Source organism: Brassica rapa, chromosome A01 (genome assembly GCF_000309985.2).
Source record: "Brassica rapa cultivar Chiifu-401-42 chromosome A01, CAAS_Brap_v3.01, whole genome shotgun sequence".
Classification (NCBI taxonomy): Eukaryota; Viridiplantae; Streptophyta; class Magnoliopsida; order Brassicales; family Brassicaceae; genus Brassica; species Brassica rapa.
This window is the reverse complement of record NC_024795.2, coordinates 2,542,381-2,569,975: the sequence shown is the minus strand read 5'-3', so window position 1 is coordinate 2,569,975 and position 27,595 is coordinate 2,542,381. Positions and strand designations below refer to the sequence as shown.

At 37.3% G+C, this 27,595-nt stretch overlaps 5 protein-coding genes and 1 long non-coding RNA gene across 9 annotated transcripts; 4 read left to right on the top strand and 2 right to left on the bottom strand.

The window, feature by feature from the left end:
• The first annotated feature begins 144 nt into the window (after positions 1–144).
• On the top strand, positions 145–2,282 carry LOC117132138. Its single transcript, XM_033285796.1, is given in 4 exon segments — positions 145–204; positions 303–368; positions 1,245–1,344; positions 1,347–2,282. Coding segments are annotated over 4 exon segments (375 nt in total). The 3' UTR covers positions 1,496–2,282.
• Positions 2,283–2,703: 421 nt separating this feature from the next.
• Positions 2,704–6,471, bottom strand: LOC103850546. Its single transcript, XR_629692.2, has 2 exons — positions 6,223–6,471; positions 2,704–6,113 (listed from the first exon to the last, which is right to left on the bottom strand). It is a non-coding gene; the product is annotated as an uncharacterized LOC103850546 (long non-coding RNA).
• Positions 6,472–6,691: 220 nt separating this feature from the next.
• LOC103850538 (la protein 1) lies at positions 6,692–9,322 on the top strand. Its single transcript, XM_009127303.3, has 10 exons — positions 6,692–6,903; positions 7,001–7,079; positions 7,163–7,312; positions 7,457–7,599; positions 7,689–7,837; positions 7,925–8,047; positions 8,127–8,457; positions 8,549–8,696; positions 8,781–8,853; positions 9,012–9,322. The coding sequence occupies exons 1-10, from the start codon at positions 6,853–6,855 to the stop codon at positions 9,103–9,105; spliced, it is 1,341 nt and encodes a 446-aa protein (XP_009125551.1). The 5' UTR covers positions 6,692–6,852; the 3' UTR covers positions 9,106–9,322.
• A 241-nt stretch (positions 9,323–9,563) lies between these two features.
• LOC103850523 (transcription factor MYB3R-1) lies at positions 9,564–15,051 on the top strand. 3 transcript variants are annotated; one of them, XM_033279349.1, is made up of 12 exons: positions 9,564–10,122; positions 10,508–10,680; positions 10,786–10,840; positions 11,055–11,112; positions 11,272–11,366; positions 11,458–11,561; positions 11,663–11,791; positions 12,001–13,489; positions 13,714–13,982; positions 14,076–14,205; positions 14,306–14,524; positions 14,716–15,051. In XM_033279349.1, the coding sequence occupies exons 2-12, from the start codon at positions 10,610–10,612 to the stop codon at positions 14,848–14,850; spliced, it is 2,754 nt and encodes a 917-aa protein (XP_033135240.1). In that variant the 5' UTR covers positions 9,564–10,122; positions 10,508–10,609; the 3' UTR covers positions 14,851–15,051. The 3 variants fall into 3 exon arrangements, with proteins under 3 accessions (XP_033135240.1, XP_033135239.1, XP_009125531.1); XM_033279348.1 differs by having other exon boundaries at positions 9,564–10,263; XM_009127283.3 differs by having other exon boundaries at positions 9,564–10,263; positions 14,731–14,971.
• Positions 15,052–15,118: 67 nt separating this feature from the next.
• LOC117128122 lies at positions 15,119–22,621 on the bottom strand. The gene is made up of 3 exons (XM_033279825.1): positions 21,874–22,621; positions 15,979–16,059; positions 15,119–15,752 (listed from the first exon to the last, which is right to left on the bottom strand). Exons 1-3 carry the CDS (start codon positions 22,295–22,297, stop codon positions 15,319–15,321), a joined length of 939 nt encoding a protein of 312 aa, XP_033135716.1. The 5' UTR covers positions 22,298–22,621; the 3' UTR covers positions 15,119–15,318.
• Positions 22,622–22,902: 281 nt separating this feature from the next.
• LOC103850486 (TOM1-like protein 9) lies at positions 22,903–27,406 on the top strand. 2 transcript variants are annotated; one of them, XM_009127253.3, is made up of 10 exons: positions 22,903–23,243; positions 23,464–23,542; positions 23,837–23,935; positions 24,024–24,137; positions 24,217–24,380; positions 24,862–24,943; positions 25,137–25,222; positions 25,672–25,869; positions 26,024–26,472; positions 26,610–27,406. In XM_009127253.3, exons 1-10 carry the CDS (start codon positions 23,143–23,145, stop codon positions 27,188–27,190), a joined length of 1,953 nt encoding a protein of 650 aa, XP_009125501.2. In that variant the 5' UTR covers positions 22,903–23,142; the 3' UTR covers positions 27,191–27,406. The 2 variants fall into 2 exon arrangements, with proteins under 2 accessions (XP_009125501.2, XP_009125493.2); XM_009127245.3 differs by having other exon boundaries at positions 26,607–27,406.
• The last annotated feature ends 189 nt before the right edge of the window (positions 27,407–27,595 follow it).

Below are 27,595 nucleotides of genomic sequence, written 5' to 3'. Positions count from 1 at the left end.
GATAGAACCATTAATTTATGAATAGTATAAAAATCAAAATTAGTTTGTTAGTATGAATAAAAATTTAAACTAATAAAAAAATAATTTTATTAGAAATTGGCTAAATAATAATATGTAACAAATTATTTACCAAATAAAACTCAGATGGCAGACATGGCTGCTTGCATACGCCAATCAGATTGGTTTCGCCCACGAATGAGCCAGGTTTGTCTCTCCTTTTTCTAATCCAAAACATCATATCATATTCATGACAACGTGACGAGTCCCTATATCCACACTGAACAAACCTAAAACTTGAATAGGTAATCCGTGCTCTTGAAGGCGAGGTGACCCGTGACCATAAGAAACGTGGAAGGGAGTGGCCGAACGTATAGCTCTTCTAAAAACCCCAGTGACAACCCTCTAATGTATGGAACAAGTAAGAGGAGGTTCAACACGGATTCTAAACTTTCAAAATATGGAATCAATCCTTCTCAGTCGAGCAGTGAACAATATCAGTTTACAGGTCCTAAAGTGTAATAAGTTTCACCACAACAACTGGGCCTGTTGGCATGATTAGTCTACTTCATTCATTTGTACCAATCTGATTGACATCTATGAAGGGGTTCCAAAGAATACTGCTTGTGTTCTAGCTTTCACCGTGAACTATATAAATATATGCTGCAATCTTGATTATATATTTTCTTGACCATTTGTGTAAGTCCCACTCTTTGCAACCCTCATCATCCTTTTTGATCATTTTTTATTGACAAAGGGTTATTAACGATGTTTCAATTATTATTTTAAACGTATATATATACCATGGTACATGCACAGAAAAAATGTGAAAATAAACAATTGAATTTTCCAAGAAGAAATTAACTAAAAATAAAGATTGATCCGTGGAATTAGTTATCAAACACGTTAAATTAAAAAAATATATATATGTTTCTAAAGATAGTATTATCTATTTTTAATGTGTGTTTTAAGTATATTTAGTACGAGCTAGTGTGTTTACGTAGAAAACAAATACTTTTCACGAGAGAACACACAAGTTATAGTATCTCTACCTTTAGGCATGAGATTTGCTTGGTGTATAGTTTCTTGTCTTCTCATCTTACTGGTAATAACTGATGGTAAAGGACCTAAAGGTATACTCTATTTCATTTCTAATCAAGTTTTTGTCACAAGTTGCAAAATGTTGCGCTCCAAACTTTTTAACCACCAGTTAACATTTGTTTATTGTTGATATAAAATTATTGAAGAGGTTGATCCAGATAAGTTTTTTTTTTGTTGAAGTTGATCCAAATAGTTTGTGTCCAAGAATAGAAGATATCGAAGGAAACTGCAAAGATGATGGACTGAAGCGTGTGAGAAGTATATGTCGACAACTTATAACCGTAACTATTTTAATTGCACATGTGACAACGTCTACATGATACATAAGATCAAGCGTTACTGCCGATGTAATTCAATATGTCCAGACGCTCCACCTCCACCGATCCAGCCTCGTTAAATAACATCTCACTGGTCCTTACTGATAACAAAAGAGAAGTTGTGAGTGTTTGTAGTGTGGAGATCACACACGAATAGGTTTTGTTAGTCACCAATCTTTCTTCTGTAATAAAGTCATGAGTTGATATTTTATAACTAGTATGAGTTTCTCGATCAATATATCTATTTTTAGAAATCCATATTTATTTTATTTCCACCAGATGTTTATACTGTTAATACTCTATAAATTAATAATAATATCAGTCAAGCAGTTAACAACATCAGTTTACAGGTCCTAAAAGTGTAATAAGTTTCACCACAACTACGGGTCCTATTGGCATGATTAAAGTATGATTAATTGGGGTTCTTAGGGTGAAGTTCTTAGCGCAATATAAGAAATCGTCTCTTAACTTTTAACTAAAAAAACTAAGAACTGGCTCTTAAATAAGATATTTAACAACCGATTCTTAGTTTTTTTAGTTAAAAATTAAAAGACAGTTTCTTATATTCCGCTAAGATTAATACCCTAAAAACCTGATATTAATCATGCTTTTAGTCTACTTCATTCATTTGCAGCTATTTGATTGACATCGATCTGTACGTGAAGGGGTTCCAAAGAACACTGCTTGTGTTCTAGCTTTCACCGTGAACTATAAATATATGCGTAATCTTGATTATATATTTTCTTGAACATTTGTGTACGTCCCACTCTTTGCAACACCTCATCATTCTTTTTGATCATCTTTTATTGACAAAGGGTTATAAATGATGTTTCAATTATTATTTTAAACGTATATACAATGGTACATATGTACACAGAAAAAATGTGAAAATAAATACTTGAATTTTCTAAGAAGAAATTAACTAAAAATAAAGATTGATCCCGTGGAATTAGTTATCCAACACGTTGAATTACACGAAGTATACGTTTCTAAACATAGTATTATCTATTTTAATGTGTGTTTAAGTTTATTTGTTACGAGTGTGTTTAGGTAGATTACAATTACTTTCACGAGAGAACACACAAGTTTTATAGTATCTCTATCTTTAACCATGAGATCTGCTACTTGGTATATAGTTTCTTGTCTTCTCATCTTTCTCGTAATAACTGATGGTAAAGGACCTAAAGGTATAGCTCTATTCATTTCCTTTCGATAATGTGTTTGTCACAAATCGCAAAATGTTGCACTCCAATTTTTTTAATCTAAATATCTTTAACCACCAGCTAACATTTTTTTTGATGTGTGGTTGATATAAAATTATTGAAGAGGTTGATCCAGATAAGTTTTTTTTTTGGTTGAAGTTGATCCAGATAATATATGTCCAAGAATAGAAGATATCGAAGGAAACTGCAAAGTTGATGGACCGAAAGCTTGTGAGAAGTATATGTCGACAACTTATAACGGTACCTATTTTAATTGCACATGTGACAACGTCTACATGTTACGTAAGATCAAGCGTTATTGCCGATGTGACGAAAAATGTCCAGACGCTCCACCTCCATCGATCCAGACTCGTTAAATAACATCTCATTAGTCCTCACTAATAACAAAAGAGAGAAGTTGTGAGAGTTTGTAGTACTGTGGAGATCACACACGAATAGGTTTTGTTAGTCACCAAATCTTTCTTTTGTAATAAAGTCATGAGTTGATATTTTATAACTAGTATGAGTTTCTCAATCAATCTATTTTCTAGATTTTGTAGAAATCCAGATTTTAAATTTTGTCACAAGATGTTTATACTGTTAATAGTTTATACTCTACAAATTAATAATTTTAAGAAGTATAAATATTTAAAAAAATATAGAACTATTAATTTATGTTTATTTAAATAGCATCAAATTAAAAAAACAAAATTAGTTTGTTAGTATGAATTAAAATTTAAACTTATAATTAAAATATAATAACAAAATTTTAATTAATGTTTATTGAAAATATAATAAACTGTAACAAGTTATTTAAAAAAAAATCACCGAATAAGAATTAACATATACCAATTATTTTTTACAACATAAATACAATTTTATTACTTTATTAAATAATATATAATAATTAGCCACCTTGATTTAGTTAATATCAATGATATCATATAGTTGGTAATATTTCTAATGAGATATAAAAATTGAATTGGACCAACATGTTTTTCAATTTCAATGTGAAACTGACACGTATGACTAATTAACTACCTAATTGATTGACACATAAACAAGTGATTTTTTTTAGTTATTGCAAAATTGAGCTCACATCTTTTCAAATGTTTCTCAATTAATATATAGGGGATGCAACATAAATAAAAAAAATTGTTGATTAAATTATCTTATACTTTGAGTCAGCCTAATTTAATTCATAGCAATTTTATTGTATAATAATTGTTGAACATGAAAAAAGAATTGCATGCCTGTTGGAATTTACTATAAAAAAATTGATACTCGAATCAGTTAGCTCAGCACGTTGAATTTTTACAAAGTAAATGTTTCTAAAGATAGAATTATCTATTTTTAATGTGTGTTTTAAGTTTATATATTACGAGTGTGTTTACAAAGTAAACAAATACTTGTCACGAAAAAAAACAAGTTATAGCATTCTGCAAGGAACATTGTTTAACCATGAGATCTGCTATGTGGTTTATAAGTTTCTGTGTTCTTATCATTCTCGTAATGAGTGATGGTAAAGGAGCAAAAGGTATTATTCATTTCCTTTCGATATTTGCCTAATACAAAACATTGATTGTCACTAATCGCAAATGTTGCACTCGGGCCAAATCAACGCACAACCCGATAAAACATTAGTGTTGGCATCCAAATTTTTTAATTTTTCTTAAGATATGCTTCAATTTCTCAAAATTGTAGATCCGGCTTGCACTGCAATTGTTTATGTAGACAGTGCCAGCTCTTACCATTTGTACAAGGCACATTTGCACAGTGTCCACCAAATATTAAAATAAATTCAGTTAGAATTTATGGTCTAATTTTGTAGAATTAGGGTCCTATTTTACAAATTATTTTTATTGCTCTTGAAAAGTTAGAACTTGCACAAGGTCCAAAAAAAATTAAGCCGGACCTGTATGTAGATATCTTCAACTACAAGCTAATGGTTTTTTTTTTGCTGTGTTGTTGATGTATAACATAATGGAAGAGAGTGATCCAAATCAGTTGTGTCCAAGAATAGAAGATATCGAAGGAAACTGCAAAGTTGATGGACCGAAAGTGTGCATGAATTATATGGCGGAAACTTATAAGGAAAAGTATATTAACTGCACATGTGATAATATCATCATGTTACATAAGATCAAGCGTTATTGCAAATGTAACATACGATGTGTAGATCTTCTACCTTCAGGTCGTTAAATAATGTACATCACCTTACTAATAAAAAAATAGAGAATTGTGAGTGTTTGTAGTTTTGAGATGACACACAGGATAATATTATTTCATTTTTTAAAGTTATACTATATTTAGATGCAAAAAAAAAAAGAAGTTATACTATATTTTGACTCGCGTTTCAAAAATGCGGATGATTTTCCAGTTAAAAATATTTGATATAAATTAGTATGTTAGTTTTGTTGCACCTATTATGTTACAGAATTGTATTATACAAAAAATGAAATTATTTTTATTTAGTTATTGATGTAATTATATTTGTTATTCATTTATTAATTTTTTTTAAAAAAAATTTCATATGGTGTGATCACACTTAGCACATCTATTGTTTTAAGATAAATTATTTTGAAATTAGATGAAAACAATATTTTTGTATCAAGTTCAGATTCATGGTCGAACCGGTAAACACGACGACTTCTACATAAAGCATGAAAACTTCAAAACTCTGTAATCAAATGTGATCCGATATTGGTCGACCTAGTAATAAAAAAAAACTTCAATAGTATTTTAAGAGATGTACACTAACATGTTGGAATTATGATATTTTGATAAAATAACAGAAATATTAATTTATGATCTCTTTTTCTCAAAATAGCATTAAATGTTTAAACTAGATTATTGGTATAAAACATCATAGACAAACAGTTCAGCTAATAATAAAATTAGAAAATCACTAAAAATATAAATAAAAACCTTTTTTATTGAAAGTTTAAAATACAGTATAATTTGCAACTATTATAAAATATCACCAAATACAAAAAGAAATAGACACAAAACCCAAATACAAATTTTAAAATATATATATATATATATATATATAATATTTTGTGATATTAAGAGCAACATATATAATAATATATAATATTGGAAAAAAAATATCATCTTAAATTAGGGAAAAAAAGAATTGCATGATATTTTTTTTTTGTCTCTGAGTAATTTTATTAAAGTGTTCAAATCAACCGACTTGTGATGGAAAAACAAACAAGTTCAGAACAGAGTACATAACGATAAAAACATCAGTAGATGCCTTATGATAAAAGAAAAATCATCCTAAAGAGGATAAAAAGAAGGGTCTGCCCCAACCTCCTTACACCATGAGCCTGCATGGGATAGAGATGTATATTAAGCCTGAGAATTTCTCATAGCTTGTGACCTGAGAGATGACGAAAGCCACATAGTACCACCACTTGCTAGATAAGATTGATAATAGCAATCCTCGGTAGCACTTGACGCAATTCCAGTAGTGATTATATTGATCTCACTGGAAACCAAAAACACTTAACATAGATCAAAATTGTTCATTGATCGCAAGATTTTTGAATACCAAGTGAAAGGTTGGAAAAACCAGAAGCTCGGGAAGAGCTTCCCACATAGTGGCAGATGATATTCAATGATCACTCTTGAAACCCGGAAGTCGTGAAGCACCTCCTACAAATCGATTTCTCATGAATGCTGAACTTAAGGGATGAATGAAAATCTATGAATTAGAACCCTAAGAACTGAAACTCTGCTTTTATCTACAGTAGTAGCTTGAGAAGAGTGCAGCATGATCCAAAGTCCAACTCCAAGTGATGAATCCCTAACTCTTCGCAAAAACGTCGCTCTCCAATAACATGACTAGAAACACTTTATCCGACAACCTAAACTTTGGAGGAGGCAGAACAACTCAAAGAGACTCTCCACCAAACAATCTCCCCAAAAAAAAAAAAAAAAATTGCATGATATTTATACAACTAATTTAACGGATGGCATAGGGTTGTGAGATTATTCCAGGGTTAAATTTCCGGTTGTAAATCATACTGGGGCAAATCAGTTAACTATAGTAAGAGTGTAGGTCATTCCGCAATATAAAGTTGATGAAATAGAGGGCTCAAATGCAAAATAAAATAGAATTATAGACACAAAAATTCGAACCGAAGCTGTCTCTCATTAAAACCCTAATACCCTGCTTGCTTCTCTGCCTCTCTCCGTCTCTCTCGAACACCATCACTGAACCAAGAATGTCGATTCCTTGTCTAACCGAAGAGACAGCCAAATCAGTGCTACGCCAGGTTCTAAGATCTCTTCTTCTTCACGTTATTATTATTATTATCTATGGCTTTCTCTAGTTTTTTTTATTTGATTATGTTTTGGTATCGATTTGTGTAGGTGGAGTTTTACTTCAGTGATAGTAATCTTCCCATCGATGATTTCCTCAAGAAGACTGTTAGAGAGAGTGATGATGGACGTAAGTTTCTTTACCTGTTGTGTTTTTTGTTTTTGTTTGTTATTGGTCAAGTGTTGTTGATGTTTGGTTTTTTTGGTGAATAGTGGTTAGTTTGGGGCTGATATGCTCCTTCAGTAAGATGAGAGCTTATTTGAAGCTGGGTGATTCCAAAGGAGATGAGGTTCCTGAAGATACCATCAAAGCTGTTGCTGATACTCTTCGTACCTCCTCTGCCCTCAAGGTTTCTGAAGATGGTAAGCTCATGGTTTAATCTTTGTGTTAGAGTTTCAAAGTATAGGTTAAGTGTTTAGCTACATTGACACCTGTCTTTTGCATTCAAATTCACGAGCTTTCTTAATTATACAGTTTATTGTTTACTTTTGAATTTGATTACACAGGGAAGAAGGTGGGTAGGAGTACAGAGTTGTTGAAGCTAGAAGATTTGATTGAGCAGCTTAACGCTAGAACTGTAGCTGCCTCACCGTTCTCGTATGATGTTAGAAGGGAAGACGTGGAAGCCTTTTTCAGTCAGTACGGAAAGGTAAATGCACTACATCATTAGTCAGTTTTAATCTTTGGAGAATAGTTAAGAGTAATTGATTATACAAGTGTATGTGTTTTTTTCGGCAGGTTAATAGTGTGAGGATGCCTCGTCATGTAGCAGAGACGAGAGTGTTTTGTGGTGTTGCCTTGGTTGAGTTCCCTACTGAAGAGGATGCCCAAAATGTTATGAAGCAAAGTTTGGTGTTTGCTGGGCTTGAGCTGGAGATGAAACCAAAGTAATCCTCTTTACTGACTCTTTCTCACTTCATAAGGTTTTCTTTCAGGATGCTTTTACTTAAAAAGTTTTTTTTTGTGTCTTTCAGGAAAGAGTTCGATGATGATAGGGAGAAAGATGAAGAAAAGTTTGCTAACTACCGTCCTCAAAAGGCTTCTGCGAATCAGAAGAACGGCTCTGAGAATAGGAACGGTTCTGAATCCGAGGCAAAGTATGTGTTGGTCTACTGCTATTAATTTTCTTGACCTTTTGATTAATGTTCTGACTTTGGTTGTTTTGTATTATTGTAGCTATCCCAAAGGTTTGATCATTTCATTCACTCTAAAGCGCTCAGCTGAAGAAGGTGCTACAGAGAAGAGTTCTGAGGAGTCAGCTGATAAGAAAACGGATGAGAGTGAATCAAAGACGGAGGATAATCCTGCTGAGGATAAAGAAAACACTGATCGGGCACAGGGACAAGGCACAGAGGGCGAAGACGATGACGATGAGTCTTCTGATTCTCCAGCTAAAAATGGAGAGAAAGAAGAAAAGGGTGGTGCTCTAGCTACTCATAAAGATAACAAAGATGTTGTCCTGCGTGAAGATCTCAAGGCCGTGTTTGGAAAATTCGGTGAAGTGAAGGTACATAACATCCTCTGCTAATACACCTTTTGTTCCATTTTATTTTGTAGTTTTATTACTCATTGTTTTTTTTTTACTTTTCACTGTGAAGTTTGTGGATTTCAAGATGGGATCTGAGACGGGTTACCTAAGGTTTGATGAGCCTGAAGCGTCCCAGAAAGCCCGTGCTGCAGCAGTATTAGCCAAAGAAGGTGGACTAGCCGTGAAGAACTTTATCGCTGTCCTGGAACCTCTTACTGGTAAAAACACTTTTTTAACTTCCATCTTTATCTTTAACATATACTTGTTCTACTTGAGTTAAATTGGTATAATGGTTGTGTCAGGCGAAGCTGAAAAGGAGTACTGGGGACTCCTTAGGAGCAAAGATCGGTTTGACAAGGGTGGTCGTGGAGGAAGGTGAGTACATGCTTTAGTAATTTAAATATGTTAGGTTTGGTTTTCTGAAGACTAGGTCCTAACAACAATGAAACATAGTATGCTAAAGCATTAATTTTCAGCTTAAGTTTGTTTTGTTAGAAACTTGTCTGAGACATTTTGGTTTGTGGTCTATGCAGGGGAGGGAAACGAGGAGGAGGGAGGTTCGGGAGAAAGAGGGGATCTGATTCCCCGGGTGGTCGCTGGAACAAATCTCAGAAGGTGGAAGCATGATGATGACACACTTTCTTTCTACTCTCGTTTTCTCTTTTATAGCTCGTGACTTGTTGCTTCTGCTTTAATCTATAATGTAACTTCACAGTCGAAACCTTTTATCATCTACTGGTGACTTTGTTGTGATGCTATATCAACTATAAATCAGCAATCAAGTTTTGTAGTAATTGCTTCTTAGCAAATTTTTGCTAAGATCATATTTGGTTTCGTTTTTATATATTTGGAAAGTAGTTTAGCAGTATTTTCCCTTGCTATTGTCTCTCTCCTATTATAGATCTGTCTTAATTGGGGAAACTTTTATCTAAAAATATTAGTTTAAGTGAGAATCTGAAACTATTACAGTACTAACTACAGTAAGTATATTCCAGTATCTAGATACAAATTTTATTAGAAATTATTATTGTTACTTGAGATGTTTTAGCTCATTTTGAAAAGTTAAAAAAGTTATTTTTAAATAGTTTGTTTGTTGTGGTCCTTTCGTTTGACTTTGTCCACATGGTTTTTAGGGGTTTAATGCAGATTTCTTTGCATTTTGAAATAAGAGGAGGAAAGAAGAGTTATATAACCTGTTTGAACAAAAAAAAAAGAGTTATATCACCTAAATTAGAAAATAAGTTGCGTTTCAGCTGTTAATGAATTGAAAATGCGTATATATGCTAATGAATGCAATGCATAATGCTATTTGAGTGAAGAACAGAATCTCCCAAAAGAGAAAGAAATTAAGAAAACGTTTTTGTTAATGAATAAATAAATAAAAATAATATAGGCGTGGAACTTTAATGGGAGACTTTAGATTCACAAGCTTGAAATGAACGGCTGAGATCATCTTTCCACTTATGTTTTGATCTTAACTTTGAATTCCGCCTCTCCATGTTTTGAATACATCACATCTCTCTCTCCTCTTTATTTTCATCATCGTCACTTGGATCTGCTGAGCTGTTACTGTGAGATTCTTGTTGTTGCTTCGTGCCTACGTTCCCTGTATTCTTGGATTTGATTCATCTCCTGCTTCTTAAGGTCACACTCAGTTTTGAATCAAAGATCAAAATTTACTCTTTGAAGCTTCGAGCTTTGGTTCAAAGAGATCAAATTTGAAGCTTTGAGCTTTGAATCAAAGATCAAGTTTCACACTTTGAAGCTTTGAGCTTTGAATCAAAGGTCAAAATCTACTCTTTGAAGCTTGTCTTTGTTTTCTCTTCACAGCACACTGCCATTTTGATTTTAGTCAGATTTTGTTTAATAGACAAAGTTCCAACCTTTTTTGTTTTGTTTTGTTTTGGGTTCTTATTATCTTTATTTTCTTTGGAATTAATGTCATCACCTGAGTACTGTATATGTAAGCTCATGATGATTGTTAGTTCAACTGTGTTTAAATTTATGGTTTGTTTTTTTTTGGTATCAGGCTATGTGGGCATTGTGCTAAAAGCTTACTAGGGATATGTAAAAGACAAAACAAAAGAAACTGGCTTTGGGGTATACTATATTGTTGCTTCTCTTGCTAAGTATGAAGCCTGAGATGAAAGCCCCCAATGTTAAAGAAGGTGGTTCCCAGGGAAACCTGCAAGGGAAACATGGGTACGCTTCAGTTCTCACTTTCTATTAGTACCATGTATTGCATTCAATAAGACATTCCCAGGTTAATGTTGCTAGCTCTTTGTTTTGTGTTGAACACTTTCATAGGAGGACGTGTGGCCCTACAAGACGATCCACTAAAGGACAATGGACCCCCGAAGAGGTTAGTTCCTGTGAATATCTCTGATTCTTTATTTATTGTGAATTAGGCAAGTTCTTTAATCAGAGATGTATTCTGGCACACTAGCTTAGCCTAATCGAACTGTACAGAAGCTACAATTCGATTCAACTATTTGGCAGTAGCTATCCTTTGCATGTAGTGAACATTTGTTTCTGTGAAATTGTCTGTTAGATAAATTCTGTTTTTCTTGGATCAGGACGAAGTCTTGTGCAAAGCTGTCGAGCGTTTTCAAGGAAAGAACTGGAAGAAGATAGGTAAATTAGCAAATTCTGATTCCTTATTGTCATAGTTTAGTATTCCAAGGAGTTCAAAGATCATATCAATATTATATTTTCTGATCTGCCATGTTTATCTGTAGTTATTGATGAAGATAGTGAAAGCAATATGTGATTTAATTTGTTTCACCTTTTCAGCTGAATGTGTTAAGGACCGGACTGATGTCCAGTGTCTTCACAGATGGCAAAAGGTCTTGAACCCAGAGCTTGTGAAAGGGCCTTGGTCCAAAGAGGTAGGTGGTGAAATTGCGTTATATGCTTTACTCAACTTTTGTATGCTTGGTGATCTCATGACATCTTATTTTTTTTTTCATATATTCAAAGGAGGATAACACAATAATTGCTCTGGTAGAAAAATATGGTCCATCGAAATGGTCTACTATTTCTCAGCATTTACCTGGGCGCATTGGAAAGCAATGTAGAGAAAGGTATATGCTCATAATCTCTACTTCTTTTGCCATTTATTACTACACTTCTCTCTTTGAGTTGTGCTTTGGATACACATGAACAAATATTTTGGCGGATGTAGGTGGCATAACCATCTTAACCCTGGCATCAATAAAAATGCATGGACCCAGGAAGAGGAACTTACTCTTATTCGTGCACATCAAATTTATGGGAATAAATGGGCAGAGCTAATGAAGTTTTTGCCAGGAAGGTAACTATATCTTTTCCATGTGTCTGAAACTCGGGTTTAAGCGTTTATGTATACATTGTAGCATCTTCGGATTGGTTTAAGTTGCTAGTGATTCCATGTGCATGTTCTTGTTTGATTGTTGCACGGCTGGTCGAGTCAACTTTTACTTATGATTATGCATTTTCCTTCTTCTTTGGTTATTTTCTTATTTGTTCTTATGGTTTCCATAGGTCAGACAATGCAATAAAAAATCACTGGAACAGCGCAGTTAAGAAGAAGTTGGATTCCTACTACGCATCAGGTCTTTTAGATCAGTGTCAAAGCTCGCCACTCGTTGCTCTTCAGAACAGATCCGTAGCTTCATCTTCCTCGTTGATGCACAGCAGTGGAGATGAAAGTAATTTCAGGCAAGGGGCTGATGCTGAAGAATCAGAATGCAGCCAAGCTTCAACTGTTTTTAGTTGTTCACAGTCGAACAATGATTTGCTAGACGAGGTTAAACCTCCAAATGAAGAGTTCTACATTCCTGAATTGCTTTCAGGATTGGAGCAGCAAGTCTCAAACTCTCCATCTCATGCAGAATCTTACTGCCCTTCCTTTGAAGATGTTAAAATTGTTGTCCCCGAGGTTAGAACCACCACAGCTACAGAGGATCACTTGCAGGGCGTGTCTAACAATGTTAGACAGGATCTCAGTCTAGACTGTCCTCAGTTATTGGCTCATAACATGGATGGAGATGAAAAAAATGAAGCATGCCAGGCTTTTCAAGATTCTGTCAAATTAAGTGATCAACCTTCTTTGCCAAACTCGGACACAAGTATTCATCCACAACCTCAAACTTTGACTACGGACGTGGAGTGTTGTAGGGTTCTTTTCCCATATGCCATGAAAGATAATGGTACATCTTCTGGTGAGCAAGGTCAGAACATGGTTGACCCTCCAAAGGGCAAAGGAGAAGAAACAAATGCTCATGAAACGGGAAACATTCCAGCTTTATCTTGGCATCAATCAAATTCTGAGAGCCTGGAGGGTCATAATGGTGTTACTTTATTATATTCAGCTGTGGAGGACTCAGTTTTACTCCACAATGATTCTGCTCAAGATTGTGATCTCCTTGGAGCTACTGCATTAGAACGTGAAACTGATACAAATGATGGCAATGATGATAATGATGGCATCCCAGAATCATATATTACCAAGGATTTTTTGAAGCTAGTACCTCTGAATAACTTTGCCTCTCCTTCTAGAGTGAACAAGATTCATTTCCCTATTGACGAGAAGCCAGCTGAAAAGGACAAAGGATCTCTTTGTTATGAGCCTCCACGGTTTCCAAGTGCAGATATTCCTTTCTTCAGCTGTGATCTTGTACCATCAAACAGTGACTTAAGGCAAGAGTACAGTCCCTTTGGTATCCGCCAGTTGATGAATTGTACAACTCCGTTAAGGCTATGGGATTCACCGCGTCATGATAAGAGCCCTGATGTCAAAAGTTTCAGTGGTGCACCATCCATCTTAAAGAAGCGGCGTGGGGACTTGCTGCTGTCACCTATGCTTGATAGGAGAAAAGAAAAAATGGTGAAAAGTGCTAAGGCTTCCTCCTTGGCTTTAGATTTTTCAAGATTAGATGATTGCAATAAAAATAAACGTGCCTCCTCTTCCGAAGCCAAAGAGGATCCAAACGAAACCTTGGAGTCAGGAGGAGTGTCTTCAGCTAAAACTGTAAGTTCATTCAACGGGAACTTTCTGGTATACATATAATGAGTCTACTAGTTCACTTCTCGTTGCCTAACACATCATCTAGTTCATTGAAATGTCTTCTTGTTGGAACGTGACAGTCTAGTTTGTTCAAGCACATTGCATCTAGTAATCTAATCTCTCTTTCTCCAATATTTTAACCTTAAAAGCTTTAATCTCTCTAAAGCTGTTGCTTTCATCTGCACCAGGACCAAGAAACTCGTAGGAGTTTGGTTTATTATAATGATGTTGGGATGCAAGTGAGCTCTCCTGATAAAGCTGGATCTAGACTGGATAACAAAGTGAATACAGTTGCGAAAGATCCATCAGACCAACACGAAAAGTCATTAGCTACTATTCCAACTGAAGAAATCTCGTCAGAACCTCCATTCACAGCAGACGAGATTCCTTTATCAGTAATCTCAGGAATTAAAACCAACACTGCAGAGAGTAGTGTAGATATTGAAACCTTCAGCATGTAAGTTTCTCCTTTCCGCTGTTATGTGTTTGTTACCTGATTTTTCTTTTGAATCATATTATTCTAAGTTGTCTTGGTTCCATTCGTTTCTAGATTTGATGGAACTCCGTTCAAAAAACTCCTTGATACCCCATCACCATGGAAGTCATCACCATGGAAATCACCTTTACTCTTTGGATCTTTCTTGCAAAGCCAAAATTTGGATCCAGATATTACACTTGAGGTAATGTGAGATGGAATAGACTTTGAATGAAACTAGTTTCTGGATTCTCTACTTGTTGTTGATGGACAAATATGTTTTGTTGTTTAACTTTTATTCTCAGGATATTGGGTGCTTTATGAGTCCCGGAGAGAGAAGTTATGATGCCATAGGACTGATGAAACACTTGAGTGAACACACAGCTACGGCATATGCAGATGCTTTGGAAGTCTTGGGTAATGACACACCTGAAACGATACTCAAGAAGAGACGGCTGAACAAATCTATTCAAGGGAAAGAAAATCAACACTGGCCTCATGATCAACTTGAAAACCGATCCCAGGTAGCAGCTCTCAACTGTCACAACATAACTCACTTCTCAACCCTTTGCTAGTTAGTAGAAAACTTTATCAAGTCTCTTCTTCTCTTCTTGGTCTAGCTTAATGTTGATAATTGAATCTTGAACTGGTAGAGATGAGGGGTATAGCAGTTTTTGAGTTTGAGTTCATAAGTTGACTTACTCTGAACTAATAGTGTGTGGAAATGCAGGTGGAGGGTCGAGCTTTGGACTTCAGTAACTGTGGGACACCGGGGAAAGCAAAGGTATCATCTGCTTCTCCAGGCAGCTACTCGAGCCCATCATCTTACCTTTTGAAGAGTTGCAGGTAGAAAAAAACAACATTTGTTGATAGACATTCATTCTCACCTTCAATTTTTTATTTATCATCCCATATATGTATGTCTAATGTCAGATTCACTCTCTCTGTCTAACTTTTTCCTTGTAATGTGTAGATCTTTCAACTCTGGACATGAAACCATTGATTAATACCGAAAAAGTTACTTAGTTCTCAAAAAGTTAACTTATAAATCTTCATGAATATGTATTAAACACAAATAGAAAAGGTTAATTCGTATAATTTGATTAGAGAATGTCCCGTGGCTAAAAATATTGGGATTTGCAATTATTATATAACTCGGATTCTAGTACGCTGTTATCAGAGAAAGGAAAATCTCTGGCCCTATCACTTATCTAATTAGAGACAACAATTTGTGGAGATCAATCTCTAAAGCAACCATCTCTAGAAGTAAACTATGTGTCTTTGTTACCATCATATACCAAATTCTACTTTTCAAGAATCAAGATCTTTGCCTGCTTGAAAGAGTATAAGCTGTTACATTGGGCACCTTATTGTAAAACTCGGGTTCGTCTTCGTCTTCGTCATCAGATGATAGCAAAGATGGACCCATCCATGCTTTAAACCCCTCGTTCACTCTTCTTTCAACATCTGGTGTGAACTCAAAAGGATGATTAGCTTCAAGCATCTCCAGTCCCTGATGGCTTCTGTTCTCAAACTCTCCTTCGTCAATACTCAAAGCGGCTCTTCTTCTAAGGAAGAAGGCAGTTCCAGCGAACAAGATTACCAAACACCATGAAGATATCTCGTAGCACCAAAACAATGGCACAGAACAGCTGCTCTCCTGTATCAGGAGGCTTGAGCCGAGAAATATAGCGAGTAGACAGTAGATGATAGCAAACACAACATTCAGAATTGACAGGCAACGAACCCCACCTGTGAGTGTATTAGACACGACAAAAAAATATCAATAACCTATCTGAGTTCCAAGCTTCAGATTCTCAAAGGTGGAAACATCATTATTAGTAGCACATATAAGTTTACAAGAAAAATTTTTGTACTGAGAAGGAATGAATTTGCTGCACGCATGCAATAAAATTACAAAAACATATATATGGAAAGCTGAACTACATCGTAAAGAGTGAGAGAAGATAGTGTATACCTCTTTTAGAAGCACAGTAGTTATTTTCAACGACTTTTAGAAACTCATGACGGCGAGGAGCGGAATAAGCCACAAACATTCCTGCAGTGTTTGCAACCAAATAACGAGAAAAATAAGAAGACATATGTTAAGCAAATACTTGTATTATTCGATTAACAAAGAAGTATCTGTATCATATTCACCAAGAACCAAAGCTCCGAATGAATCTGATCCTCAGAAACGAGAACAAGCTCCCGAATCTGCCTATCTTGTGAGATCTCTCTCCACAAGCCTATGATTCTGTTACAATCTAACTGAATGCCTCTATTTTTCCTTTCTCTCTTCTATTTATACTTTTCTTCAGTCTTTTACTCTTCCTTTCCACGTCACTCTGCCACGTCTGCTTCCTCATTTGCTCTCAATCTCTTCCGAACGTATACTCTTAATGGTCTATCAATACCCGCCGCGTCGAAACGAAGCTTGTCCTCAAGCTTCAGATGAGGAAATTGCTTAAGTAACATTGTAGCCTTCTCCCACGAATTCTCATAATCTGGCAAGCCTGTCCAAGAAACTAACGCTTCCAAACAACCCTGAGCATCATAGCGTGTGTCTAGCACCCGTGCAGGTTCAATCACCACCTCCTCAGCCTCCGATAACGAACGAGGTAAATCCATCACGTGATGATTCTGCCCAATAACCGGTTTCAATTGAGAAACGTGAAACACATTATGAATCTTCGACTCCTCTGGTAGCTTCAACCTATACGCGACCGCTCCAACACGTCCTGTAACTTCAAATGGACCAAAATAACGAGCCGCCAACTTCTGGTACAAACGTTTCACCACAGAACGTTGACGATACGGACGTAGCTTCAAAAACACCATATCACCCACCTGAAAAATCAGCTCTCTCCTATGTTTAACAGCATTAGTCTTCATTCGATCCTGAGCCAATAGCAAATGTTGTTTAATCTGCTTCAACATACTATCTCTTTCCTTCAACATACATTCCAAATCAAAGTTAGCAGTGGATCCCTCTTCAAACTTCAATATAGATGGAGGATCCCGTCCATATACCACCCGAAACGGCGTTGTTCCCAAAGCGGTGTGATAGTTTGTGTTATACCATAACTCTGCCCAAGGCAAGTATTTTGCCCACGACTTTGGATGGGACGAAGCAAAGCAACGCAAGTACGTTTCGAGACAACGGTTAAGAACTTCTGTTTGCCCATCAGTTTGCGGATGAAAGGCTGTACTATACTTCAGTTGTGCTCCTCCCAATCTGAACAGACTCTTCCAAAAAGAACTTAAGAAAATGCGATCTCTGTCTGACACAATCGACGCAGGAAACCCATGTAAGCGGACGATCTCTTTAATGAACAGATTCGCAACGTCCACTGCTGTAAACGGATGTTTCAAACTTAAGAAGTGTGCAAACTTGCTTAAGCGGTCCACCACTACGAAGACAACATTCACCCCGTGAGAAACCGGAAGCCCTTCAATAAAGTCCATAGAAAGACCATCCCACACCTGTTGAGGAGTAGGTAATGGTTGCAAGAGCCCAGCTGGAGTTAACGTCGAATATTTATGTCGTTGACAGACATCACACGCAGCTACATACGCCTGAATATCCTTTGTCATCTTGCGCCAATGAAACACCGTTTGAACACGTTTGACAGTCTTTAATACCCCGGAATGACCACCTAGGAGACTGTCATGATACTCTCGAAGAATCAACGGTATGTGAGGTGAATCTTTTGCCAAAAACAAGCGACCTTTATATCGTACTCTGCCCTGAACAATGTCATATCCAGCCTTCTTAACTGTCCCATTATCAATCGCTGCCTTCAGTGTTTGTAACTCCTGTGATCGATCAATGTCCGCAAAGATGTCTTGCATTTGAATACTCGCCGGAACCGTTAATGCAGTTAATGACAATTTCGTCAGCTCAGAATCCTGCACTCCTACCCGAGATAAACCGTCTGTCGCTTTATTTTCCAATCCTGGCTTAAAGATTATGTCAAAATCATAACCCAAAAGCTTAGTAAGCCATCGTTGATAATCCAAAGAAACCTCTCGTTGTTCTAAGAGAAATTTCAAACTCTTTTGATCAGTGTGTACTATAAACTTCCTCCCCAACAAATATTGACGCCACTTCTGAATCGCAAGTACTATTGCCATTAATTCCCGCTCATAAATGGGTTTTATCTGCTCCCTATCTGACAACCTTGCGCTGAAATACGCCACTGGTCTCTGGTTCTGCATCAAAACCGCGCCCACGCCATAACCAGATGCATCAGACTCCACAACAAATGTCTTTGTGAAATCTGGTAACGTTAAGACCGGAGCTGTACACATCGCAATTTTCAACGCATCAAATGCCTTCTTAGCTTGCTCTGACCATTCAAAAGCATCCTTCCTCAACAAACTAGTTAATGGTCGAGCTATAGAACCATAACCCTTCACATAGTTCCTGTAATAGCCTGTTAAACCCAAGAATCCTCTTAAATCTTTTACTGTCTTTGGAATAGGCCATCTACGCATTGCCTCTGTCTTTTCTGGATCAGTCGAAATGCCTTCTCTGCTTATCAAATGACCCAAATACTCTACCTTTGATTGGCCAAAGGAGCATTTCTTTTTATTAGCAAACAGTTGGTGTTTCTCAAACAGCTTCAGAACAATCTCCAAATGTTGTACATGCTCTTCCACTGTCTTGCTATATATCAGAATGTCATCAAAAAACACCAAGATGAATTTTCGTAAGTATGGTCTGAATATCTCATTCATGAGAGCTTGAAATGTAGCTGGTGCATTTGTTAACCCAAACGGCATCACTACAAACTCGTAATGACCATCTGCTGTTCGGAACGCTGTCTTGTGTATATCTTGCTCCTTCATTCGGATCTGATGATAACCCGAACGCAAATCCAGCTTAGAGAAGATCTGAGCCCCGAACAACTCATCTAGCAGCTGATCGATCATGGGAATTGGAAATTTGTCAGCCACTGTTACTCTATTTAATGCTCTGTAGTCAATGCAAAATCGCCAAGTCCCATCCTTTTTCTTTACCAACAACACGGGACTGGAATAAGGGCTGCGACTTGGACGGATGATGCCCGATTGCAACATTTGAGAAACCATCTTTTCCATCTCTTCCTTATATGAGTGAGGGTAACGATAAGGACGAACACTTACGGGCCCAGTACCTGCTATAAGATTGATAGCATGCTCTCTATCACGCAGAGGCGGTAACTGAGTTGGCTCAGCAAAAATTTTCAAGTGCCTTTCCAGTAAGTGCTCTATCGGAAGTGGAATCTCTTGTTGTTTATCGGTAGTATTGACCTGGAAGAACTCAACGTCAATTCCATTTAAGTGAGACTTATTTAACTGCAATCCTTTCTGATTCATGTGCCCATTCTGAAGTGACGAATCACCCTGTAATGTGACACGCTTTCCTTTGAAATCAAAAGACATTTCATGTTTTTCCCAATCCACTTCACACTTTCCCAACGTGCGAAGCCACTGAACTCCAAGAATCATATCGACTTGTCCTAGCTCCAACATGATAAAATCAGCTCTGTCTTCCAACACTGGCAAGCCAAATTGTACATCCTTGCAAACACCCGTTCCATTTACCGATATACACGTACCCAAAATGATCTCCAACTTCCTGTCTCTCACTGGCGTGATCTGCAGTTGTGTGACCACCGTGGGAGATAAGAAATTGTGTGTGGCACCACTGTCAAGCATTACCACTATCTTCAGCTGACCAATGTTACCCCACACCTTCGTCGTCGTCGGAGACGATAATCCAAAGAAGGAAGCTAGTGATATCCCCATGAGTTCTGTCACCACACCATTTTCATCTTCAAAAGTATATATCCACTCTTCATTATGTAACTCAACTTCACAACCATCAACCACAGTTATCACTTGTAATCCCACTGCTTTGCATTCGTGAGACTTGGACCACTTCTCATCACACTGATAACACAACCCCAAGCGTCTTTTCTCAGCCACCTCTGCTGGAGTTAAACGTTTAGCTCCTGTGTGACCACCCTGCTTTCTAACTTGTTGACTGCTAGTGCTCGACTCTTGTTTGTTACTGTTGAAATTTGATGATGATCGTAAAGGAATGAAACCCGTCGAACGTGATGGTGTGACTGTATGAGCAACCCTTGCTACTGACTTACAGAACGCACTGTCCTCCATCATGCTCACTGCTGCTATGTGTTGACGTAATCCCTTTGGTTCTTTCATCTTAATCACCTCTTTCATCTCAGTTTTCAGACCATTAAAGAACACATGAACCAAGTTCTTTTCATCTATTCCCGTCACCATTGATCGTAATTCTTCAAACTCATTGATGTATTCTGTTATCGACCCCTTCTGTGTGATTGCAAACAGTCGCTTTCCCGGTTCATCCTCCATCCGTTGCGTAAAACGCAATACCAATCTTTCCTTGAAGTCTTCCCAACTTACAAACGGTTCTTCCTCCAGCTCAATGTTAAACCAATTCAATACTGTTCCCTCAAAACGCACAGATAACAAATCAAATCTCTCACGTTCGGAGAAATTCCCCAATCGAAAGAACCTTTCTGCTCTATTGATCCAAACGTTTGGATTGGCTCCCACAAAATTAGGAAGATCCACTTTCTTCAACAATTCACTTCTAGATTCCAGATTATTCGCGATTCTCCGATAACCTGACGATTGACCTTCCATAGGTGTATCTGAGAACGAACGATGTACCTGCTCCTGTTGAGTCGAAGTTCCTGCAATTGTCTTCCCCGCAGCTTTCTCAGCTCGCTGCCATGCATCCATTCTCGATAACGTTTGTGCTATCGTCGCCATCTGTGTCGATAACTCTTCGTTCGACTTCGTAAGACGTTCCCAACCTCCATGAATCGCTTCGACTTGTTTCCGCAAATTCCCGATGTTATTATGCATCTCCTCCAGATCATTATCGAATGATGCGATCGACGTCATCTCCGTCGTTCGTTGCTCCGATCACGATCCGTTTCTCCGCCGCGTAGATTCGAACGAGTCACCGCACCAATTTGTTAAGCAAATACTTGTATTATTCGATTAACAAAGAAGTATCTGTATCAAATTCACCAAGAACCAAAGCTCCGAATGAATCTGATCCTCAGAAACGAGAACAAGCTCCTGAATCTGCCTATCTTGTGAGATCTCTCTCCACAAGCCTATGATTCTGTTACAATCTAACTGAATGCCTCTATTTTTCCTTTCTCTCTTCTATTTATACTCTTCTTCAGTCTTCTACTCTTCCTTTCCACGTCACTCTGCCACGTCTGCTTCCTCATTTGCTCTCAATCTCTTCCGAACGTATACTCTTAATGGTCTATCAACATACCACACCTTAATGATTAGACTAATAAAAAAAACACAAAGGAGAGATTGTAAATAGGCTTAGTCATAAAGGATGACAATAATTCAACCGTTTATATGTTGTTAAGAGTTACTTGTTGAAGGCCTGAATGAAAAGAGATAATAGATGGGACTCGACTCTAGAAGTTCAATCCAAAGCTCACTAAGAACCTTCAAAACTTAGAGAGTTGGAACTAAGAAGGGCTGCCATGTGAAAGTCAAGCATATGAGGGAGACAGAAAGCTCCAAAAGGAAAAATATTATAGACCTACCAATCTAACAAACGGGTTCACTTGACTTAACACAATAATGAGTACCAACTTGCACTATGGTTGACACACTAAACCCCAATAAACCTGACCCAACACAGAACTAGACTTAACTTCATATAATAGCTTCAGTCAAGAGTCAAGACTAATACTTTATAGAACTAAACCTATCAACAAACATTCAGGTTATAAGGACACCTCAACCAACACTCTCTAACAATTTATCAGCCACAAAAGCTAGAGACTTGGAAACTCACCTGCTACAAGATAAACAGATGACACAAGGAAGAGCATCATCGACGGAAGAAAAACAACCACCCAGTAAAAATCCACAGTCTCCTGATCCGTCAAGTCAAAACCATTTCCATATACATTCAAACTCTGCACCTTTCCCTCTCCGCAGAACGGCCTGCTCAGAACATTCGACGGAAACACAATTCTCAAGCTGACGATCGTGCAAGTGAAGATGACAACGCAAATTAAAGCCGCCGTCGACATTACCACCGGCCTCCGAAGCTTACTCCAGGCTCTATCTTCTTCCTCCCTGAGGCTCTCGTACTCCTGCTTCCGCGTAAACGCCTGACGCGGCGCGATCATGGAGCTGGAGAGTTTGTTAAAGGAGCAAAGCGGTGAGGTAACAGCCGTGGGGAGTGGCAAAATAATTACAGATAGGTCCCTCATCTTTTATTTACTTATCCAATTTACCGCTAAGAATGGTAACCACTGAAAATTGGTAGATTTGTTTTCTTACTGGGGGTAATTGTAAAACAAAATTAAAAAGAAATTAAGTCAAAGATATTGGACTAGTATATAGTATATACTTAGAAAATCTCCAATTTTATCTTTAAAAAATAGAAGAATTCAAAAAATAGATGAAAATCTATTTAAGATTTTTTTTTGTTGAAAAAAATTTATGATATTCTTCCTAAATTGAGAAATGTAGTTTTTACTGTAAACATAGATGGATATTATTATTTTTTCAAATTGAGATTTCTTTCTGTATAAGAAAAAAATATTGAGATGAATTGAAAGTAGTCTGAATGACATGACATCATCATATGTTAATAATAAAGCTGACCAGCAACTTACAATAATGTCTTTGATATTTTTTTTAATTTTTTAAGGATTTTGTTATATATTGTTTTAAAATAAAAGCACATTCTAAAAATGTTTACAGTATATAGATTAAATATAAAAGTGAACGGGAAATGTCAAAAAAAAAAAGAGAGTGGGAAATGCTTTAAATAAGGATAAAAATTGATCTGATAATCCGAAGAACACATAAAAAAATATTAAAAAAAAAACTGAAAATTAAATAATAGAGAGACAAAAAAGGAAAAAATAAAAAACAAATCTACTAGAAAAAGAGAGAGAGGGAGAGAGGGCGTGAATTCCTGAGGGAGAGATTCTTCGCCGGAGTATTCTCGTGCGTGATCTTCTTACGCCTCCTGCTTCTTCTCAATTCGTCTCTTCTCTTCTCTTCTCTTCTCCTTGGAGTTTTGTTTGTTAAGGTCAAAGCGGAGAAGATGGTGAACGCTATGGTGGAGAGAGCGACGAGCGAGATGCTGATCGGGCCTGATTGGGCCATGAACCTCGAGATCTGTGACATGCTCAATAGCGATCCCGTGTATGTTCGCCTCTCTACTGCTCCCTCCCTCCAATTCCTTTGATTGATTGGTCCTACCTATGTTTGCTTCGTTCTCGATTAGTCTCCTCACAAATATTGAAACTGTCTATACCGATTTGAATCTGTGATTGTTGCTTCCTTTATATGCTTTTGTGATTGGAAGAAGCTGATTTGATTTTTACTAACGGGATGGATCCTACATAATGTTGTGATTTTGCAGGCAAGCAAAAGATGTTGTGAAAGGCGTCAAGAAAAAGATTGGTAGCAGGAATCCAAAAACTCAGCTTCTTGCCTTAACTGTGAGAGCTCCATGTTTTTTGCTTTATTAACTCTGCCATTTAGATAGCTTGTTTTGTTTGAGTTACATACATAGCCTCAGTTCAAAGGATCCATGGGCAGTTGTCTCTATAAATGTATCAAACTCACTACAATTAACTTTGCTCCTCTTTTGTATTAGTGTGCACGAAGATTTTTCGATATACATGAGTAGCCTAACATGAATGATATGCTGAATATTATGTTAACATCATATTCTCCTTTGTTTAGTAACGATAGTGTATGTTCTCACTCATCATGGATTTGTTATGTTTTAGCTGCTTGAGACGATAGTGAAGAACTGTGGCGACATGGTTCATATGCATGTGGCTGAGAAGGGTGTTATTCATGAGATGGTCCGGATAGCTAAGAAAAAGGTGAAGGTTTTCTTCAAAATTGGTGTTCTCGGAAAAGTTAGCTCTATATCTCTATCTAATTTAAGGTATCTATTGATGCATATTGTAGCCGGACTTCCATGTCAAAGAGAAGATCCTGGTTCTTATCGATACATGGCAAGAGGCATTTGGTGGACCTAGGGCGAGATATCCACAATACTATGCAGGATACCAGGAGTTGTTGGTAGGTCTACCGAAATTGTTTTATATATTTTCCATCAGTAAAGTATTGCTACTGATTATGGATGCCCTGTCTCTTTCAGCGTGCTGGTGCTGTTTTCCCTCAGAGATCGGAGAGATCAGCACCTGTGTTCACACCTCCACAAACACAGCCTTTGTCGTCTTACCCTCCAAACCTTCGCAATGCTGGTGGACCTAGTAACGAAGTGCCTGATCCTTCGGCAGAGCCAGATTTTCCGACGCTGAGGTAAATATCTTCTGTTGCAACGTCACTGTTTTTAAGTTGATGAATTTTTAACAAAAGCATTGAAGATTTTGTTGGGCAATGAATGTCAACGTCCTTGACTTATCTGACAATTTTTTAGTATACGTTTAGCTACTTTTTGTTCCACCTAAATGCGTTAGCAGAAAGCAACCATAGTTGTAAGCCTAGGTATTGGGTAAACCAAAGTTGAGATGTGAATTTTATAGCACATTTGAGATGTGATTAGAATCAAGAAAATAACGACAATTAAGTAGTCTCTCTCTAGTTTTTGTAAAACATTAGTGTAGTACTGGAGTTTCAATTTTTTTTTTTCGTTTTACTTGTTATGAATGTATGTTAGGATCTGCAAATGTTACATTTGCGTCTGTTTGTTTCTTTATTTAGGACGTAATGCATGCCTTTGTTGCTCAGTATATGTTGCTTCTCAATATTTATTCTGTTGTATATCGAAATTCCTTTTCAGTTTGTCGGAGATTCAAAATGCAAAAGGTATCATGGATGTGCTTGCGGAAATGCTAAGTGCAATAGAGCCGGGAAACCGAGAGGTAAGACGATTTACCTCCAGAGAAAGATACCTCTACCTGTTTGCAAGTGTTGAGTTGGTGCAAAATATAATAGAAGAACAGGATTATTTTTCGGGATTTTTTTTTTGGAAATTGCGATTGTGGAGTTAACTATTTTTGTATCATATACGCGATCATATCAGGATGATCATCCTTCTTTTTTGGACTTCTTTAGGACCTTAAACAGGAGGTGATGGTCGATCTGGTGGAGCAGTGTCGTACATACAAACAAAGAGTGGTACATCTAGTCAACTCATCTGCGTAAGAGCTTTTTTCTTCTCTCTAGTTACATAATACATATAGTTTTCGAACATGTTTCATACTAGTTATATTGCTTTGAGGGAGATGAGATCTCTCTTTTTATTATTTTTCTGAACGCATACATATAACCCACAGATGATGTCTGTTTGGAGGCCCAAAGAATCTAAGTCTACTTGAATAAAACAACCATCGTTGATTCTTCAAATTATTGTTTGTAACCATGAGTTATAGCTGGTTAGGTTCTGTGTTTATATTGAAAAACATAGAGATACTGGGGAAGCATTCATGGGTAAAGAGAGAACCCTATTAAGAATATCTCAAATCCACACGTTTCGGAGTTATTGCTGTGAAATACTTACGTGGAATAGTCCAGTTGACGAGAGTTGCGTGTATGCTTTAGAGCCTAGCTTTATCTGTAATATTATTTACCTCGCAACTTTGTTTTCCAGGGACGAGTCTCTGTTATGTCAAGGTCTGGCGTTGAATGATGATCTGCAGCGGGTCTTAACCAGTTATGAAGCAATCGCTTCTGGAAACCCTGGTACTTCTGTTCATACCGAGAAGCCCAAGTCTGAGGCAGAAAAGTCCCTTGTAGACGTTGATGGTCCTCTTATCGATACTGGGGACGGCAGTAATCAGGCGAACGGGTATGTAGTACCAAACTTTACATTCATGCACCCAAGAATTTCTTATATATCACCAATCTTACTCATGATTAAATCGGACCAAGTGACCTGGTAAAACCTTTTTGTCTGATTTGAATAGCTTCTGATTTCTACCATGTCCAACAATTTTTTGCAGAGCTACATCAAGCTCTGGTAACGGGGTTCTAAATCAGTTGGCCCTCCCTGCACCGCCTGTAGCTAATGGTTCAGCCCATTCCAAAATAGACCTCCTCAGTGGCGATGATCTTGCCCTTGTTCCTGTTGAACCTCAACCATCAGCAAGTCCGGTCGCATCGGATCAAAATGCACTTGCTCTTTTCGATATGTTCGGAGACAACACCAATAGTCAAAGTCCTGCAACTGCACCAACTGGCAATTCAGTTACCCAGAGTAGCCCTTTGAATCCTCAATTGCACCAGCTACCAACTAGTCAAGCTGGAGAAGCTGGATTACAACACTCCAATGGATTTCCTCCTCAGGGTGGTTATCCGCAGTTCGAGCAGCCATCATACGGGCAAGGGGCCTCTTCTCCGTGGATTAGCCAGCCTGCACAGCAGTTGCAACAACCACAACAGCCATCTTATGGTAACATATCTGAATTTAAATTACAAACCTGAACCTCTGAGCGTTTCACTTTGTTAGATTCAGGAGAATTAGCTAAAGTGTGTCTCAAGTATAATCCTAATTTGTTTTGTTTGTGGCAACTTTGTAATGTGAAGAAGGTGCGCAAGACAGTACGGCATTTCCACCTCCCCCATGGGAAGCTCAGCATCAAGACTTCAGTCCCACTGCAGAGTCAGGAAGTCCGTTTTCTCCTCAAATGAATCAGACACAAGTTGCCTACACACATGCTCAACAATATCCTCAGATGCCGCAAACCAGCCAACCGTTTAACAACAACAGTCCATACCCTCAAATGCCTAGCGGTATGTACATGCAACAGCCAATGCCAAACCAAGCTCTAGGGCAAGGCTATCCACCCCAACAGCAGCAGATGATGATGGCTCAGTTCTATGCCCAACAGCAACAACAGCAGCAACAGGCGTATGGCAACCAGATGGGAGGATATGGTTATGGTTATAATCAACAGCAACAAGGAAGCAGCCCATATCTGGAGCAGCAAATGCATGGCATGTCCATCAGAGACCAGGCGTCGCATCAGGCACCACCATCATCATCGTCTTATCTTCCTCCTATGAAACCGAAGAATAAACCAGAGGATAAGCTATTTGGGGATCTCGTTGACATCTCCAAATTCAAGCCTAGTACAAAACCGACATCCGGAAGAGCTGGTACCATGTGAAAAAAAAATCATTCATCGATTCATGATTTATGAGTATTCATCTCTCTGTTTTCTTTACTCAGCTAACTATGTTTCTTTGCTTGTTTCTTAAGCTTTTGATCAAATTTGATTTTACCCTCTGGGGAGAGACATACATATTCATAAATCTATATGTTGTCTTCTTTCTTGCTTATGATTATGACAGTTAATGACATTTGTATATTTCTTGTCGAGAAAGAAAACTAAGCGAAATGCGGTTTGTCTGGAGATTCTATTTGTAGGACCTTTCTCGATGACTCGATCCATTTCGTTTCTAACAAACGAAAATGATGTTTATGTATTTTTACCTAAACGAATGTAAAACTATGCTTATTTAAAAGTAAATATCAAAATTACCAATGAGGAATGAGGAATGTTTTGTCTAAT